This window comes from Callorhinus ursinus, unplaced genomic scaffold (genome assembly GCF_003265705.2).
Source record: "Callorhinus ursinus isolate GAN/ISIS: 27379988/994484 unplaced genomic scaffold, GSC_fseal_2.0 scaffold7, whole genome shotgun sequence".
In the NCBI taxonomy this organism is placed as follows: Eukaryota; Metazoa; Chordata; class Mammalia; order Carnivora; family Otariidae; genus Callorhinus; species Callorhinus ursinus.
This window is the reverse complement of record NW_027397069.1, coordinates 66,037,498-66,053,115: the sequence shown is the minus strand read 5'-3', so window position 1 is coordinate 66,053,115 and position 15,618 is coordinate 66,037,498. Positions and strand designations below refer to the sequence as shown.

Below are 15,618 nucleotides of genomic sequence, written 5' to 3'. Positions count from 1 at the left end.
GGCCCATGATTATTCACCCACCCCGTTACCCCCACTTGCTGCCCTGACATAAATCCATTCCTCATTTCCAGCCTGCGACTTTTTCCCCCTCACTGTTCAGCAAGATGACGGATCCCAAATCCGTAGTATTTGAAAACTAAGGAAAGGAGGCAGAGAAGGATTAGGCTGAATATTGTGGTTTGCAGGGTTCACATCCCATCTATATGATAATGGCAACCGGATTTCTTGAGCCAAAAATGATGGCATACCGTCTCGAAAGGTGGGTTTAAAAAAAAAAAAATTGAGTTTGGGCTCCTGGGTGGCTCAGTCGGTTAAGTGTCTGCCTTCAGCTCAGGTTGTGATCTCAGGGTCCTGGGATCGAGCCCCACATCGGGCTCCCTGCTCAGTGAGGAGCCTGCTTCTCCCTCTCTCTCCCCCTCTGCCGCTTCCCCTTGCTTGTGCTCTCTCTCTCTGTCAAATAAATAAATAATATCTTTAAAAAAAATTGTGAACATATGTATGCGAAAAACCTTAAATATATTTATTATGTTCAGTGATAAATCACAGGTCAAGAATTAACTTTATAGAAAAGTGATCAGATTTCACAGCATCAAAACTCTACTGAGAAGTCCAGAACGTAAGGCTGCTGCCTGTGCTTAGACCCACCCTTCCTAATGTTTCCCTTGAGGCCCTGGGAAAGGCTCGCGTGGATGGGGAGCGCCGGCAGAACGACCCCAGTCATCGGTGGTACCGCCAGGCCTGCAAGTGCGTGCTCTCGGCTCAGGATGCCAAAGCAACCTGCTGAAAGATGGGACTCTGGTCAGTCCAAAGGCTGTTTGTTCGACATGGCATCCGTGTGTAGAAAAACAGCCTGGTGGACTGATTTTCTTTTTTTTTTTTAAGCAAAGTGACTAAAATTCCACCTCGTGGCAAGAACAGCCCCAATCTCTAGGGCCAACACTTAGGTGTCAGATGAAGTCTGCCTGTCCCTGCTCTGTCGCATGGAATTTTGTGACCATAATCAAGGTCACCTGGTCCTTCTCAGCCTTCTGGGAGTGTCCTCATCTGTGAGGTGGGGAGACTCAGCACTTCCCTCCCCGAGTTGGGGAAGGGGTGTAGGTAACACCAGGAGGCTCTGGTCCAGGCCTAGCATTTTCTATCCCCACACCCTTCCTTCCTCCTCCCCTACAGGCCAGACTTCCCCTCAGAGCAGTCCAGAGACCATTCATGGTAAAGTGCTCATCATCCTTCTGCCTTCCTTGAAAAGGATTCCACCCACTGGGAATCATCTGGCGCTAAGTTGGAGGTTCCAGATCCCCTGAACCTTTATTAGCGGCCCAGCTTTGGGGCCAAGCACTGGAGGGACCGTCAAAAGAGGGGACAGAGCGGTGGGACTGAGAACCAACATTCATTTATTAAGTGTCTTCCACTCACCAGGCTTCTCCAGACATTTGACATCCCTTTCCTCACTTACTCCTCACAAAATTTCTATAAAGTGTTCCATTTTACAGATGAGGAAAGGAGCGCAAAGCGATTGGATTGCATAACTCCTAGAGCTATCCCTTCTGGGCGCTGCCCTCGAAGAGGGGGCACCTGGGGCAATGCCCGAGTACACAGGGGCACCCTTGGGCCCAGGGTGCCCGTGGGAGGCACTTTGCAGGGTCCTGTCCCTGCTGTGAATGAGAAACACAGCCTTCCAGGCTTGAAGACTCGGGATGGGATGATACAGTTTGTGTTTGTTTGTGAGGGAAGATGTCAACACATAGGGAAGAAGGTCCACTGTGTAGTCATACGAAATCGCACTCCTCCTGCCCTAAATAGGAGACAGGCAGTATCATGCTCACTGAATGCCAATTATGCTATGTGGGGGTCTGTGGGAAGGACATTATAGAGGTTTTCTCATCGAATCCTCAAAACAACCCTAGCTACCATTATCCCCGTTTAAGAGATAAGAAAGTTAGAGTTTTCAGCAGTTAAACAACTTGCCCAAAGTCACACACCCATTTTTATCCTCTTAACCTTTTTTTCTTTAACGATTTTTCTTTCTTTCTTTATTTGAAAGAGAGAGAGAGAGAGAGAGAGAGCACGTGAGTGCAGGAGGAGGGGCAGAGGGGGAGGGAGAGGGAGAGAGAGAGAATCTTGAGCAGACTCCATGCTGAGCCTGAAGCCCAGGAGGGGGTGGGGTAGGGAGCCTCAATCTCATGACCCTGAGATCATGACCTGAACCGAAACCAAGAGTCGTAAGCTTAACCGACTGAGCCACCCAGGCACCCCTGTCCTCTTAACTTTTCTTAATAAAGCAATAGATGCCTCATCCACAGTATCCATGTCATACATTCGGTTCAGGTTATCATCCTTTCTGTTTTTCATGAGCAAGATCTCCGCCGGAGCCTTACCTGGTGGTCTCCCACCAAGAACCCGTGGTGTGCTACCGCTACAATCCGGCCTTCTGGCAGGTGGTCAACTGCTTTGAAGCATCTGTAAGTATCAACTCTTGCTTTCTTTAGCAATGATGTATTTGTGAGTGTGGGCCCAGCCCCAACGTCCTCGCCTTAGAGCCGAGCAGAATGTTCTGAGAACATTCTGTCCCTGGAGGTTAAGAATTCTACTAGAATTCTTCAACTCTAGTATTTATCAAGTATTGTTTGGACACCCTTCTTTGAAAGCGGGATGGAAGAGCTCACAGTTTCCCCAGGGGCTTCTAGTGTGAGCTCTTTGGAAGGCCCATCCGGTACTAAGGAATGGTATTATTTCATGATGGTGTAGGACAATTAATACCACCCTGTTACCTACCTTGTAATCCTAGTCTGGAGCTGAGGGTATGGAGCATTCCACGTCCATTTCCCCTTTCACTAGGGCTCGCCAGGATCATGCTGGCCCCCTCCTAGATGAGTGACACAGTGTTTGGTCCACAGGAGGGGACATAACCAGTGCTCTTTGAATAAGGAGCGAGAGCAGAGAACACATCTCCTAACTCATGTACTTCTGTCCTTGAGCTAACTGGGCCGGGGGGTGGGGGGTGGGGTGGGGGCCACATCCCAAGTACACTCAAGATACTCAAGTGTTCTGAAATCTCCTAAATTATCAGGTCAGTCACTTTCTGAATCACTGGTAGGCTCTGGCATCACAAGCCAGTGCCCTAGGCCATCTGGCTACACCCTCTTTCCTTCTTCCTGCCATTGCCTGGCACACCCTGTGTTTAGGTTTTCAAGCCCGGTGGGCACTACTGTCTGGACCTGTCCTCTTCATGTTCACACTCACTTCGGCTTCACTCCCAGTGAGACTCAGTTGTCTTTGCATATGTTCTTGCCGGTCCCTGCTCTAGAGATTAGTCATCACCATGGTTTTATTAAGTATTGAAAGAAATAGATTATTTGGTCTGTTGATCAAAAAATTTTTATGATGACTCAGTCTCAAATCATCTCAAAGAAGGTAGATTCCTGTATCATTTGGGCTCATACTTATAAAGAAGCATTTTTCCTCCAGATTTATCAGAATCACCTGTGACTCCAAGGACACCAACCTTCTGGTCTCAGCATCCTGCACAGGCCTGTTCTTGGTGCTGTTCAACTTTTTCCCATCTCCACCCTGGAATTTCCTGCTTCCTGCTCTTCTCTTACATACCTCAGCAATCCTTCAAGGTCCAACTCAAGTGCTATCTCTTCCACAAATCTTGTCTTCATGGCTTTGGACTCATACAGGCACCTCCCTCTTCCTGACCACCCAAAATGGTGCCTCCCATGTGGTGCTGGATTCAGTTCTCACTTGTCCTGCTTTGTTTCATACTGGTGAACCTTGTGTCTCTAATTATTCAGTAGGCACTTAGGGCAACAAGCAGCTCATCTGTGTTTCCCTCTTCTTCCTTCTTAATCTGTCAAAACCCTTCTTATTCTTCAATGCACAATTCTGGATATCAGCTCCTCCAAGAAAAGTTTCTAGATCACTCCCACATCCAGGCAGAATGACAGGCTCCATTAGCATTTGGGCTCCTAATTCTATGCTAACACAGTCAGCCTCCTTCAATAGCATTACTTTTGATATGCATATCTTCCCTGCCTGTGGGTGGTAAGGAGATGTTGAATTGGAATATAAATACTCTCAACTCTTACTGTATTAGGTACACGCTGGTAATAAACTCTTGGATACTTACTGAATTGAGTTATTGATTTGCGTATTTGCTCACCTTGCAGATCTGTGTGAAATCTTTATAACACATGCCCACTGTCACGATCCACAGCATCTAAGCCACATTGCAGTCTATATTTGTGGAGGAGAGAATGTAGCCCAAGATCTTCATGATGCCTGAAGTTATTAATACCACTATACCACATTTTATTCTTCGAGTTGCTTAGCAGAGTGCTAGGGACCACCAACTTTCAATGCCTCTGAAAATGCTTGAAAATGGCACCATGTAAACTAATAAATACTCAATTAAATGTTTACAATGTGTGACATAGGAACTGCAACTTACACACATCCACATCCACACATCCAGTTATATGTAATATGGAAGTTTATTTTTTAAGAATAGTGAATAATTTTTCAACAAAGCTTAAAACTAGAAATATTTTGTAAATATTTTAAAATTTAATAGCAAGATTATATTTCATTTGGGGATATCATTGCATTTTAATATGTTAAATTGAATGGGAACTTCAAAAGGAAGAATTGCTTGGGGCAAGGAAGTTCTTAGGGGAGCCCTGCTAGGGCACGAAATCCCCTCTACAAAATGCACCTAAAAAGTATAAATAGCACGTTTAGACTTTTCTTGGTTCTATAAATAGAACCCTAAGGTCATTTTTAAAGATACTTCAATTGCTCACTTCAAACTTTTCCCTTTCATTACCTGCAGTAGCCTGTGGCATTCTTGGGGGAATTTCTTTTTATGGAAACAAATGTGTGACTGTTTAATCACTTAATGGGAAGACAGGTCCACAGAGAGGATGTTTCCTTTGGGTGTCCATCTGGGGCTATCTGCCCCACTCCGGGCCCTTCTGCTCATTCTTCCATGCCAACTGGTACCCCATTCAATTCTGGACCTCAACCATATTACAAATCACTGCATGCTGTGAAATTTGGGGAGGTTTGCAAAGGTTGGGATAACTAAAGTAAAACCCAGTAATGCTAAGGGTCTATTGCAATATGGAGGAGAACAAATAGATGCACCTGAGCTCTAGACACCCCCACGAACCCAGACATTGTGCGAGGACAGTGGGGAAGGAAGCGAAGTGTACACTATGAAAAATCTGGTCTCAGGTATTTGAAATCAACAACAGTGGGGCGATGCCTTCTGGTTTCTGGATTGGAGATCTGGAAGTTTCTCTATGTCGATGGAGCAGCCTCTTTTACAAAGTAAAAGACTAAAAGGAACATTCAGTAGTTCAGGGAAAGAGTGGTGTCCTCAAGCATTTCTCCTCCCACACTGTCACTGCCTTTGGGTGCAAGCTCCAGAAAGCCTGCCGCAGAGGATGTTCTCCTTAGTGTAGGCACTTACTTATCCGAAGTCACGAGAGATGCCACTCCACTCCCTTTACAGATGATTCTCATTCAAAGGTTGCTCAAGGGATGGGGCTGAAAGAAAGCAATTTCAAGACTGGAACTAGCTGGACTGAGCAAAATCTTAAAGCTGAGGGTTTAGAAGATATGTTCTTCCCCGCCAAACAGGCCGTCTTCCTCACTCAGCTTTGTCTTGGTGCTGAATAAATTTTGCTGCTCAAAATTCAATCACACCTATTCTTTGAGCCTACGTAGTCAGGAGATTTTTATCCAAAGATTTCTAAATTTTTTAATCTTCTCACTGAGTGTTACAGGATAACTTGTGTTCCCCCCAAATTCGTATGTGGAAGTCCTAAGATTGTGACTGTATTTGGAGACAGAGCCTTTAAAGAGGGGATTAAATTAAAAGGAGGATGTTAGGGTGGGCCCTGATCCAACCTGACTGGTGTCTCTATAACAAGAGGAAATTTGGACACATAGAGAGACCCTGAGTGTGCACGTGTGGGGAAAAGACCATGTGAGGACACAACAAGAAGGTGGCCATTTGTGAGCCAAGAAGAGGCATCTCAAAAGAAACCAAACTTGCCAGCAACTTGATCTTGGACCTCCAGCCTCCAGAACTGTGAGAAACTAAGTGTCCGTTGTTTAGGTTCTCCATTCTGTGGTATCTTGTTGTGCAGCCCCAGCAGATGAATACATTGGGGTAAGCCAACTTGCATTGGATGTACAGATGGATACTTTCAGGGTAAATTTTCATCTCTCATATCCAAGACACTAGACTTCTAAATGCAAATTCCCTTTAATTTGATAACCGTAATCTCTGGGTCACCTTTTTTTTTCAACTTCCTGATACAGGTGGTAAAAGTGTGGGACTTTGAAACAGGAAGGCTGTTGTCTGGATTCATTGGGGCTCATGGAAATGCTGGAATCACATGTCTGACCTTTGACATCAGTGGAAGAAGGTGTATATCTTCAACCATTAGGCAGTGAGATCCCTGACATGATTTCCTGACAGGAGACTGTTTCCTAGGCTAATCACCGGGGGCAGAGACGGCTGTCTGAAAATATGGAGCTACAGCAACGGACATTGTTTGCACACACTGCAACACGGCAAGTCACTTCCTACCAAGGGTCCCCATCAAATAATGATGCGAGATTGGGCATTTGTTGTCAGTGTAGATGAAACAAATGAGACAGAGTCTAGAATGCATGCAACAGTCCTACATCCTTTTTCCCTGGCACTTCGTTTTACCAATGACTCTAAACTTCTATTGTGGAGAGCCATACTTTACATAAATGTATGTGCTCCCAGCCAAGCCTCGTCACTCGGTCCTTTATTACCTGGTCTATTTATCTGAGTTCTTGAACGAGCTTAACTTTTTCTAGACATTTTAAACATCATATAAGTCAAACTCTAGATGGACAAACTAAAAGCTAGTCTGTTTTGTGCATTATTGTGATTTTTTTCCCCAAGGCAACTTTCTTCCACTTGTTCACGTGGTGTGCCTGATCTTGGTAGAATTTCCACAATTCTGGCCTGTCACCTTTGTATGAGGGAGAGAAGAGGCAAGACAGTTTTCAACTATCAGAGAATATAAATGAAGTCGAAGTAAAAAAAGACAAAAATCACTCAGGGTAATGAGTTTGTGATTCCCAGGTCTGCTTTTGACCTGCATGCATTCACTGTTCACTCACTCGCGCAGCAAGTGCCGGGCACCGTGAAGGGTCCTGTCAGCAGACAGGACTCTGTGAGCCTCTTCCCAGAGCTGAGCAAAGGCAGGGCCAGCCTTTTAGGGCAATGAGTGTAGCCGGAAACCAACAGTGCTGTGGTGCCTTGAAAGATAGCTATTTATGGTCTAAAAACTAGAAAGTCAGTACTGAAGTTCTCCCCAGTCATCAGTTCAGTTGAGTCAATATGTTCAAGCTGATTTCAAGAACCAATAAAGAAAAGAAAAGGAGAATGTAAAGAAAAGTCTAAGTAAAGAAAATGTAAAGAAAAATGTCTAATATACTTTGATATTGTGATCTTTCTAGATGAAAAGGAAAATGAAGTCTGTGATTGTACCTACTTGGAAATGAACCAACATAAGTGAGTTATAGTCAGCTTGGCTATAGAGAGGCATCTTTTTGATACAAAATCTATTCTGGAGGAGGACACCAAGACAGTGAAGGGAATTTTCCAGAAGGAAATGTGTCAAAGAATTTTCAAGGCTCCCATTTGCTCCCTGATGGTAATTTAGGCAACTAGGCTCTTCTAGAATATTGGAAGCAATTCTCTGCCCATTTCAATAACTGCTTAGAGGTAGAGATAGGGAGCACTGTATCTTTCCACCAAATGCTTTCTTAAGGAATAAAGCACAGACTAGATTGCTAGAGTAATGAAATTCAGCACCCACAAGTCAAAGAATAAAAATCCCATAAATTCTCTCCTGAACACTAAGGGTAAAAACAATTCCTGATCAGTTTCTGTTTGTGCCCTTGCCTCCATGGTTCAACCATGCTCTTAGGATCGAGTAACCCTCAGGAGGGCAGCTGCTCATGGAGCAGCATCTGTAGATCTTAAAAGTTATAGATCCCTTAAGCACCAGTGAAAACACTGACCCTAATTTATCCGATCACATTTTATCGTGTTCTTCATAAGATAGAATGCTCTGGCTCTCTCCATTTATCACATAGACATGGCAAAATTAAACCACAGTCTTGACTGCAGGCAAAAATTAAAGAGACAATAAGCTTAAGTATTGAAATGTACTACGCTTTTACTGTTCTAGGTATATCATAGCTGTTGGATGGGACAAGAGAATAAATGCGTATTTTGTAAGTGAAATGTACAAAATTAGGTATTCAAAACCCTGCTTCAGATTGCTATCCTCACCCCACCCATGGATTCTTTTCCCACTAAAAACATTTGTAGTAATTTTCTTCATGCTTCTTCTCCCTAGTACAAGACAAGCCATGATATAGACAGAAGAATTTCCTCCCTCCCTCCCTTTCTCCCTTTAAAAAACCTTTTCTACTTTGTTTTTGTTTTTTTTTTTTTTTGTTTGTTTGTTTGTTTCAGTCTCTTCCCTCTAGTTCTCTTTTATGGGAAGAAGTGTAATCACTGCACCCAATTCTGGGAGGGGCGTGGTTCCCACATCAACAAGCAACTCTCTGACACCAGCTGGTGTCTTATAATTCAGCTCAATCCTGACACCATCTACCCAGAGATGGCATCAGGTCCCACAGGTTGTGGGATCACAGGTCCCACAAGCCCGCCCTTCTTGCTCCCCAACTTCAGACACCTCTCACGCTCTCATCACTTAAGAAATTCCAAAGCTTTTAGGAGCTATCTGCCAAAAATGGGGACCAAGACCAAATATCTATTTCTTATCATAAATCGCAATACCACAAAGTGTTAGCTAGAAGAGCTATCAGAGGCAGAGAGGGCATCCTTGGAAATCCAAAGCAGACCGTGCCTGGAACGCTTAGTTCTCCACACCTTGCCTCTTGGTCTTACCCCTTATACAGGCTGGCGTGCGCTCTCCTCCCCAGGATGCAGGGGCTTCAGCTGTATCTCACATACCCTCATCCCTAACTGAGGGTTAACCTCTCTATCAACTGTCCAGCCTTTTACTTTCTCCCTTCTTCCTCCCACCTTGTCTTTATGCCCTGGTCCCTCCCTAAGTGGAAAGAGGAGATGAAATGCCATCCATAAGCAACTCTATAGGGAAAAAAAAATTCTTTTTGTTATGGCTTAGAGATAGGGAAGGGATTCAGAGGCAGGGGAAGCTGAAAATGCTGACTGAAACTAAGTTTTAAATCTACCTGTGACATTTTATTTCCCCTGCTTGTTATGCTGGATGGTCATGGATTTCTGACGGTCTTTAAACATTGTAAGTTCTTTATTCATTTGAAGGTGTGCCATATTTCATAGCCTAAGCCTTGCATCCCCAGATGATTTGAAAGATGACTACCTGAGAAGCCCTGGCGTTGAATCCGTCCTTTGGTATTATAGGTTCCTGAGCTGAAGGCTTATGTTTTAACACATGCAACAGCTATGGGTCTTATTATGAAGGCGAAGCTATGTAGACCATCCAAGCAGAGTTTGTCAGTTGACATATGATTTGTTGAAATGCAATCACCCAAACGTCAGAAGTGGATTGCTTTTTATTCCCACTAGCACTAGGGGAATTTGCTTTGACATTTTGAAAATTTACATCACTGGTGGGGTGAGGGGTAAGGTTATAAAGTGTGCCAACACCTTCTCTCTGAAGTTGTGAGTGTGTTGGCAGCTCATTTTACTGCTTGTACAACATCTCCTCTTTGGCTTTGCACACAGGATGCACCATGTGACTTTCATCACTTCTGGAAGCCACAGCCACACTGGCAGGATGACCTGGTGAGCCCCGGTCCACTGTCTGGCTCTCGACCCAAACAGTGGCACATGATGAGGATACCCTTCATTCAGAGGCTCACCCTGACTCTCCTGGGCCTGCCTCTGCTGTGGCAGCATTCATGAAGTGTCCAGGTAGAGCCAGGAGCACTGAGAGCCAAGCAGCTGCTTCCCTTCCAGGAAGAGGGATGGCCTTGTGTTCAGACGGGGGCATGGGGCCACAGAAACCAATCCATGCAGCTCTCTGTGAGCTCAGCCAGGACTCATGTAGTGCAGGAATAGCAGCCCAAGATGTGGTGGGTGTAACTTTCCTCCAAGAAGCATCTACTTCCTGATTCTGCTTGGCATGCAAAATTATATGCAATTACTGTGTCATCCTTCGGCAGCCAGGGATCCTAAGAGATGACATTCCTGCCCTGTGACTTGTTGGGGGCCCATAAGCAGGGGGCTTCTTGTGATTCTTATTAGCAAAATGCCGCCCCCCCCAATTTTCTACAGCTTCCCACGGTTGAATATTCTTCCTCAAAATTGCGTGGATGCCAAGACAATAAAAGACAAGTGCTAAGAAAGAAAGTTACTGTGCCCCAACATCAACTGCCATGGTTCAACCCAACCTTATACCCCCATAAATATTCCAAAAGGTACAAGTCACTAGAATACAAACCCCATGAAGCCAGACCTTATCTGTCTTCACCATGGTATTCTCAGGACCTAGCCCAGTGTCCAATTTATAGCAATGCCCAATTACTTTGTTTTCATTCAACTAGCATATGCCAAATGCCTATTGTGGGCCAAGTGCTTTATTCACTGAAGATGAAATGATGAGCAAAATGGTCATCTCATGATCTCTGCCTTCCTGGGCTTTACAGATTAGTGATTACTGAGTGAAAGAACAAAGTTATGCAGAAAATGCCCTGGAAGTGATGGCAAGGATGGGCATCATGCAAGTCAGCAAAGTGTTAGTTCATTCAAATATTTATTCATTCAACTATTAATTCACTCAACACCTATTTTTGTGCACTTTCATAGTGTCATGCTTAGTGGATAGGTCCAGAAGATACAACGTGAATAAAATGTGATTCCTGGCCTAGAATCTCAAAGACTAGTGAGGAGATAAACTAAGGAAATAAAAATTCTACTATGTGACAGATGATATAATAATGTATAGGATGCTGGAGAAGCCCAGAGGTGGAAAGTACTAACTTTGCTCTAACATCACACAGGATATCAAAAGATTGCTAGGATTTTTCCAGAAGGCCAAGGTAAGGAAAGCAATCTAGATAAAGCGAAGGGGGAAAGCATGAGCCAAGTGAGGAAGCATGAAAACATGTTGTTTGGAGGGTTATGAAAAGTTTGAGGAGGGAAATGAGGTTGGCAAGTTAAGTTAGAGCTTGACAGTCCTGCTAAGGCATGTACGCCTCACTGTGCAGGCAGTGGAGGGCCACGGGAGGAAGATCCCAGACCTACATGGTCACAAATCACAGCAGGCGGCAGGATTTGGCAGAAGACTGTGGGAAAGAGGGAGCCATTGACCTTCTCTTTTCCAACTGTCTTCTCTTTTCCAACTGTCTTATACCATCATCTTCCCAGCCACTTTCTGGCAGAAGAGACAACTTAGATGACACAGACGGGTCCTCAAGGGGCACTCTGCGGGAAGTAGGTGAGGGAAAGGGAGAACAAAATGTCTTTACAGTGCCCAAAGAAGCCAATTCTCTTCACATGGAAACTGCACTCCAGAGAGAAAGTTGAAAGGATGGTGGCACAACAACTTCATTTTTGTTTCCCCTCTTTCTTAAGGATCCATATCCAAATCCTCCTCTTGAGGAGAGTAGGTGATCTCAGTTCCTAATCACATGTATAAGCTGCATATGGGAGCCCTGTCGGAATCAAGTAAAGGGACAGCACACTCTGGAATTTAGACCTGAGTTGTTGGGAAGCCAAACCACCTTGGCCAGAACTGGTTTCCATTATCCCATTGCCATCAACATTTCAGCCCCAAATAGGCCTCCTTGCAAATACTAAGCTTGCCAGCACTATGGGGAGGTCGGGAGGCTCCTAGGAGTATCACTTCCCTGGGGAAGGTAATACAACTGACCCAAGGAGAGGCAGCACCTCTCTGGCTCAACTGTACACAGACCCCTGCACGGAGGGATGCCCTGATCCTTGGGGCTGGGCCACAAGGTTCCAGGTGAGTCTTCGATGTGGGCAAGCACAGGAGGAACCCATCTGCAGCCTCTGTCTTAGGTAGGCATCAGATGAAGGGGAGCTAGCTGGGTGTGATTGGGGATTTGACTTCTTACCCTGTCCCTCTCCATCTCTCTCTTTCTCAGAACCATGGGCACAAGGAGGACATCCTCTGTGTGGCTCAACGCCCACCTTTTCTTCTTGCCACCTCCAGTTACGATGGGGAGGTCATCATTTGGAATGTCATCCCAGGCCACATATACTGCAAGCTGAATACTTCCAGCCCCTCTGATGGTGCAGAAGACAGAAAAAGTAGGTGAGGGGTAGGCTCCACAGCTGCTCTGCACAGGCCCCAGCAGGCTTGGATTCCTGGCACGTCCTAAAGAGTTCTCAGTTCTGGACAGCTTCCCGGTTAGAAGGGATTAGCCTGGTTTCAGGTTTAACCTGTCAGCTGGAGATTCCCAAAGCTGGGAAGGAGTTTAAGAGTTCAGCTAGCTCAGTCCACGTCCCCAGGCACTCATCCATCAGAAGCTGTCTCAGACCAACCCACCACCTCCAGGAGCCTTTTCTCATCCACTGTCCACCTAAAGGACTCTCTCCCCTGTTGAGCCCCTTGGGCTTTGTTATAGTGCTGATTTTGCCCCTCTGTCTTACAGGCTCCTTTTGCCCAGCTAGCAAGACTGCTCTCCCAACCCACCTCAAACATTATCTTCTGATGTGTTACTCAGCTATGTGCCCTCGGGTTTTATGCCATCCTCTCCATCAGCCCCCTCAGGTGGCCCCTAGGGTCCCAGAGTCCTCACATTGCCCGTGACCCTCTACGCTCTGCCACATGGGTCAATCCTTGTTACTTGTGTGTAATACAAAGTATTATAAATATTTTATAATACATATAAATATACATAAAGATTTGTTTATTATATATAAAGATTTTATTTATGTATTTAGAGAGTGTACACAAGCGGGGCAGGGCACAGGGGGAGACAGAGATCTCCAGCAGACTCCCCACTGAGCATGGAGCCTGATGTGGGGCTCTATCCCAGGACCCTGAGTTCATGACCTGAGCTGAAACCAAGAGTCAGACACTCAACTGACTGAGCCACCCAGGCACCCGTATTACTTGTATATCTTATTGCAAAACTTTTCTCCACCCTCCCACCCCATTCTCCCTAATTTTTCTGCCCTGGTTCCATTTCTTCAAGACCCTCTCTGTCTGCTAATGTGATCATGGGCCTGTTCATTCATGTCTTCATTCAAAACACGTTGTTGAGTTCCTGCTATGTGCCAGGCCCAGTGCTAGGTGTTGGGGCTGGTAAACACACCCCTCTCCCTCCAGGTCATGAACCCTTTGAAAAGCACTTATCTGTCAGCTTCATTCATGGCTGGCTGTGCTGGATGGAAAACCATGGGAACCCACAGCCAAAGGCTTCCTACCACTTCTTGCCCTACCTCCAGAGTCCAGGCTCATCCTTCCCAAGTGGCAGTCTGTAGACACTCATCTGTGAACAGCCAAGAGACCCACTACCTCATACCCATGGAGCCCCAATAGGGAGACACAGGGCACTGGTGATTTTACCTAAAGCCAGGGAGTTCTTGCATCTCCTGAAACCCAGCCAGCAAACCCTCAGAGAACCCCACCCTGCAATCCCCTGCCTGAAGCATCTGATAACTTATTAGCCAAGGAAGAGCTCTAATGACTCATTTGATCAGAGAATATCTTTGAGCCATTCCTCTGGGCATAACCCTGAGGGAGATACATAGAAAAGACTAGAGAAAGATGTGAGGCTTGATGCTGCCTTCAAAGGGTTCACAGTCTAAATTCAGACACAAGATTTCCATGCCCAGCAGATAAAAGAATGGTAAAGCAATGCAATCAGCCTCTGGACTGCTGTGCTTGAGAGACACTCTGGAAGGCAGTGGCTAGAAACTGAACATCAGATTAAAAAGAAATTCTTACCTGTAGCTTTGTTATCTAGTCTCTTCCTACCCCTTTTACTATAACATAAAAAAGATTCTTCTATGAGGCTCTTTCTGCCAGTGCCTAAGACTTTTAAAAATCTTTGGAGAAAAAGTGGTGGCATTTCCTTCTAAATGATTATTTTCATTGCCATTAAAAAGAAAATAAAGTTACTGGCCAAGAATGCAATGTTGACCTTTTAGCTAGCAGCTCTAATTTAAAACCCTCTTTGCAGCAGCATTTGTTGCTTAAAGTTATGCGACTGCTGGCTTTGAGAAACTCCTTTTCTGCTCCCCAAATGCAAAGCCAGCCGTAGCTACCAATAATTCACATCTCTACACTGCACAAATGAGATGAAACTATGTGAAAGTTCCCTGCCCTTCCAGGAAAGAGTAGTATTGGCTCTTCTTGAAGGTCAAACCAGAACCCAGGGGTCTTTTTCACATGGGATTGGTTAAGAGGTCACCATCTTATTTGGAAAACTATCCAGACTTCTTCTGAAGTCATCTTTAGTAGAGAGGGGAGCTAAGAGAGAAAGGCAATGGTGTAAGCCAAGCCAAATGAGCTGAAAACAAATTCTTTCTGCTGACTTTTCCACATTTTAGCTTCGGTCTTCCTTATATTGGGGATTGTCACATCTTCTTGACATCGAAGAGAAAGAATTTGACAGTGAAAGAGAGAGACAGAGATTTCAACCAGGCTAAAATCCAGGAAAGCAGTGGGCACACTGAGAGGCTAAGGCTTTTTCTTTGCCCTCCCGCCGCCTCCCCTCCCCATTCCCCTCCTCTTCCTACTCCCCTCCCCCCACCCCCTCCTCCTCCTTCTGTGTTTATCGTGGTAAAATACACACGGCAAAATGTACAATGCAATGGTATTAGATACATGTATGTGGCCATGAACCATCACCACTGCCCAACTGCAGAACCTTTCATCATCCCCACCTAAAACTCTGTCCTTGCTAAACACCAACTCCCCATTCTCCCCTCTCTGCAGCCTGTGCAACCACCATTACACCTCTGTCTTCATGATTTGACTACTCTAAGTCCTTCATGTAAGTGGAATCATACAGTATTTTTCTTTTTGTGACTGGCTTATTTCACTTAGCATAATGTTCTCAAGTTTCATCCATGTTGTAGCATGTTAAAGAATTTACTTCCTTTTTAAGGCTGAATAATATTCCACCGTGTGTGGATATACCACCATTTGCTTATCTGTTTCCCCATCAGTAGCGACTCGGGTTGCTTCCACATTTTAGCTATTGTGAATAATGTTGCTATGAACATAGGTGTACAATATTCCTTCAAGGCTCTGCTTTTCAGTGATTTGGAGATATATAGCCAGAAGTGGAATTGCTCGATCATGTGGTAGTTTTATTTTTTATTTTTTTGAGGACCCTCCATACTGTTCTCCACAGTGGCTGCCCAGTTTGCATTCCCACCAGTAATGCACAAGGTCCCCATTTCTACACATCCTTGCTAACATTTGTTCTTTTCTTTTCTTTCTTTCTTTCTTCCTTTCTTTCTTTCTTTCTTTCTTTCTTTCTTTCTTTCTTTCTTTCTTTCTTTCTTTCTTTCTTTCTCTCTTTCTTTCTTTCTTTCTTTCTTTCTTTCTTTCTTTCTTTCTTTCC

The 15,618-nt window shown here is 44.8% G+C and overlaps 1 protein-coding gene across 1 annotated transcript in view; it reads left to right on the top strand.

The window, feature by feature from the left end:
* Positions 1-15,618, top strand: part of LOC112826383 (cilia- and flagella-associated protein 337-like) — a 42,424-nt gene that overhangs the window by 10,402 nt on the left and 16,404 nt on the right. Inside the window, 7 exon segments of the mRNA XM_025874513.1 lie at positions 2,357-2,459; positions 6,331-6,437; positions 6,506-6,585; positions 7,510-7,564; positions 8,247-8,292; positions 9,797-9,856; positions 12,181-12,346. Coding sequence (XP_025730298.1) covers positions 2,357-2,459; positions 6,331-6,437; positions 6,506-6,585; positions 7,510-7,564; positions 8,247-8,292; positions 9,797-9,856; positions 12,181-12,346 — 617 coding nt within the window.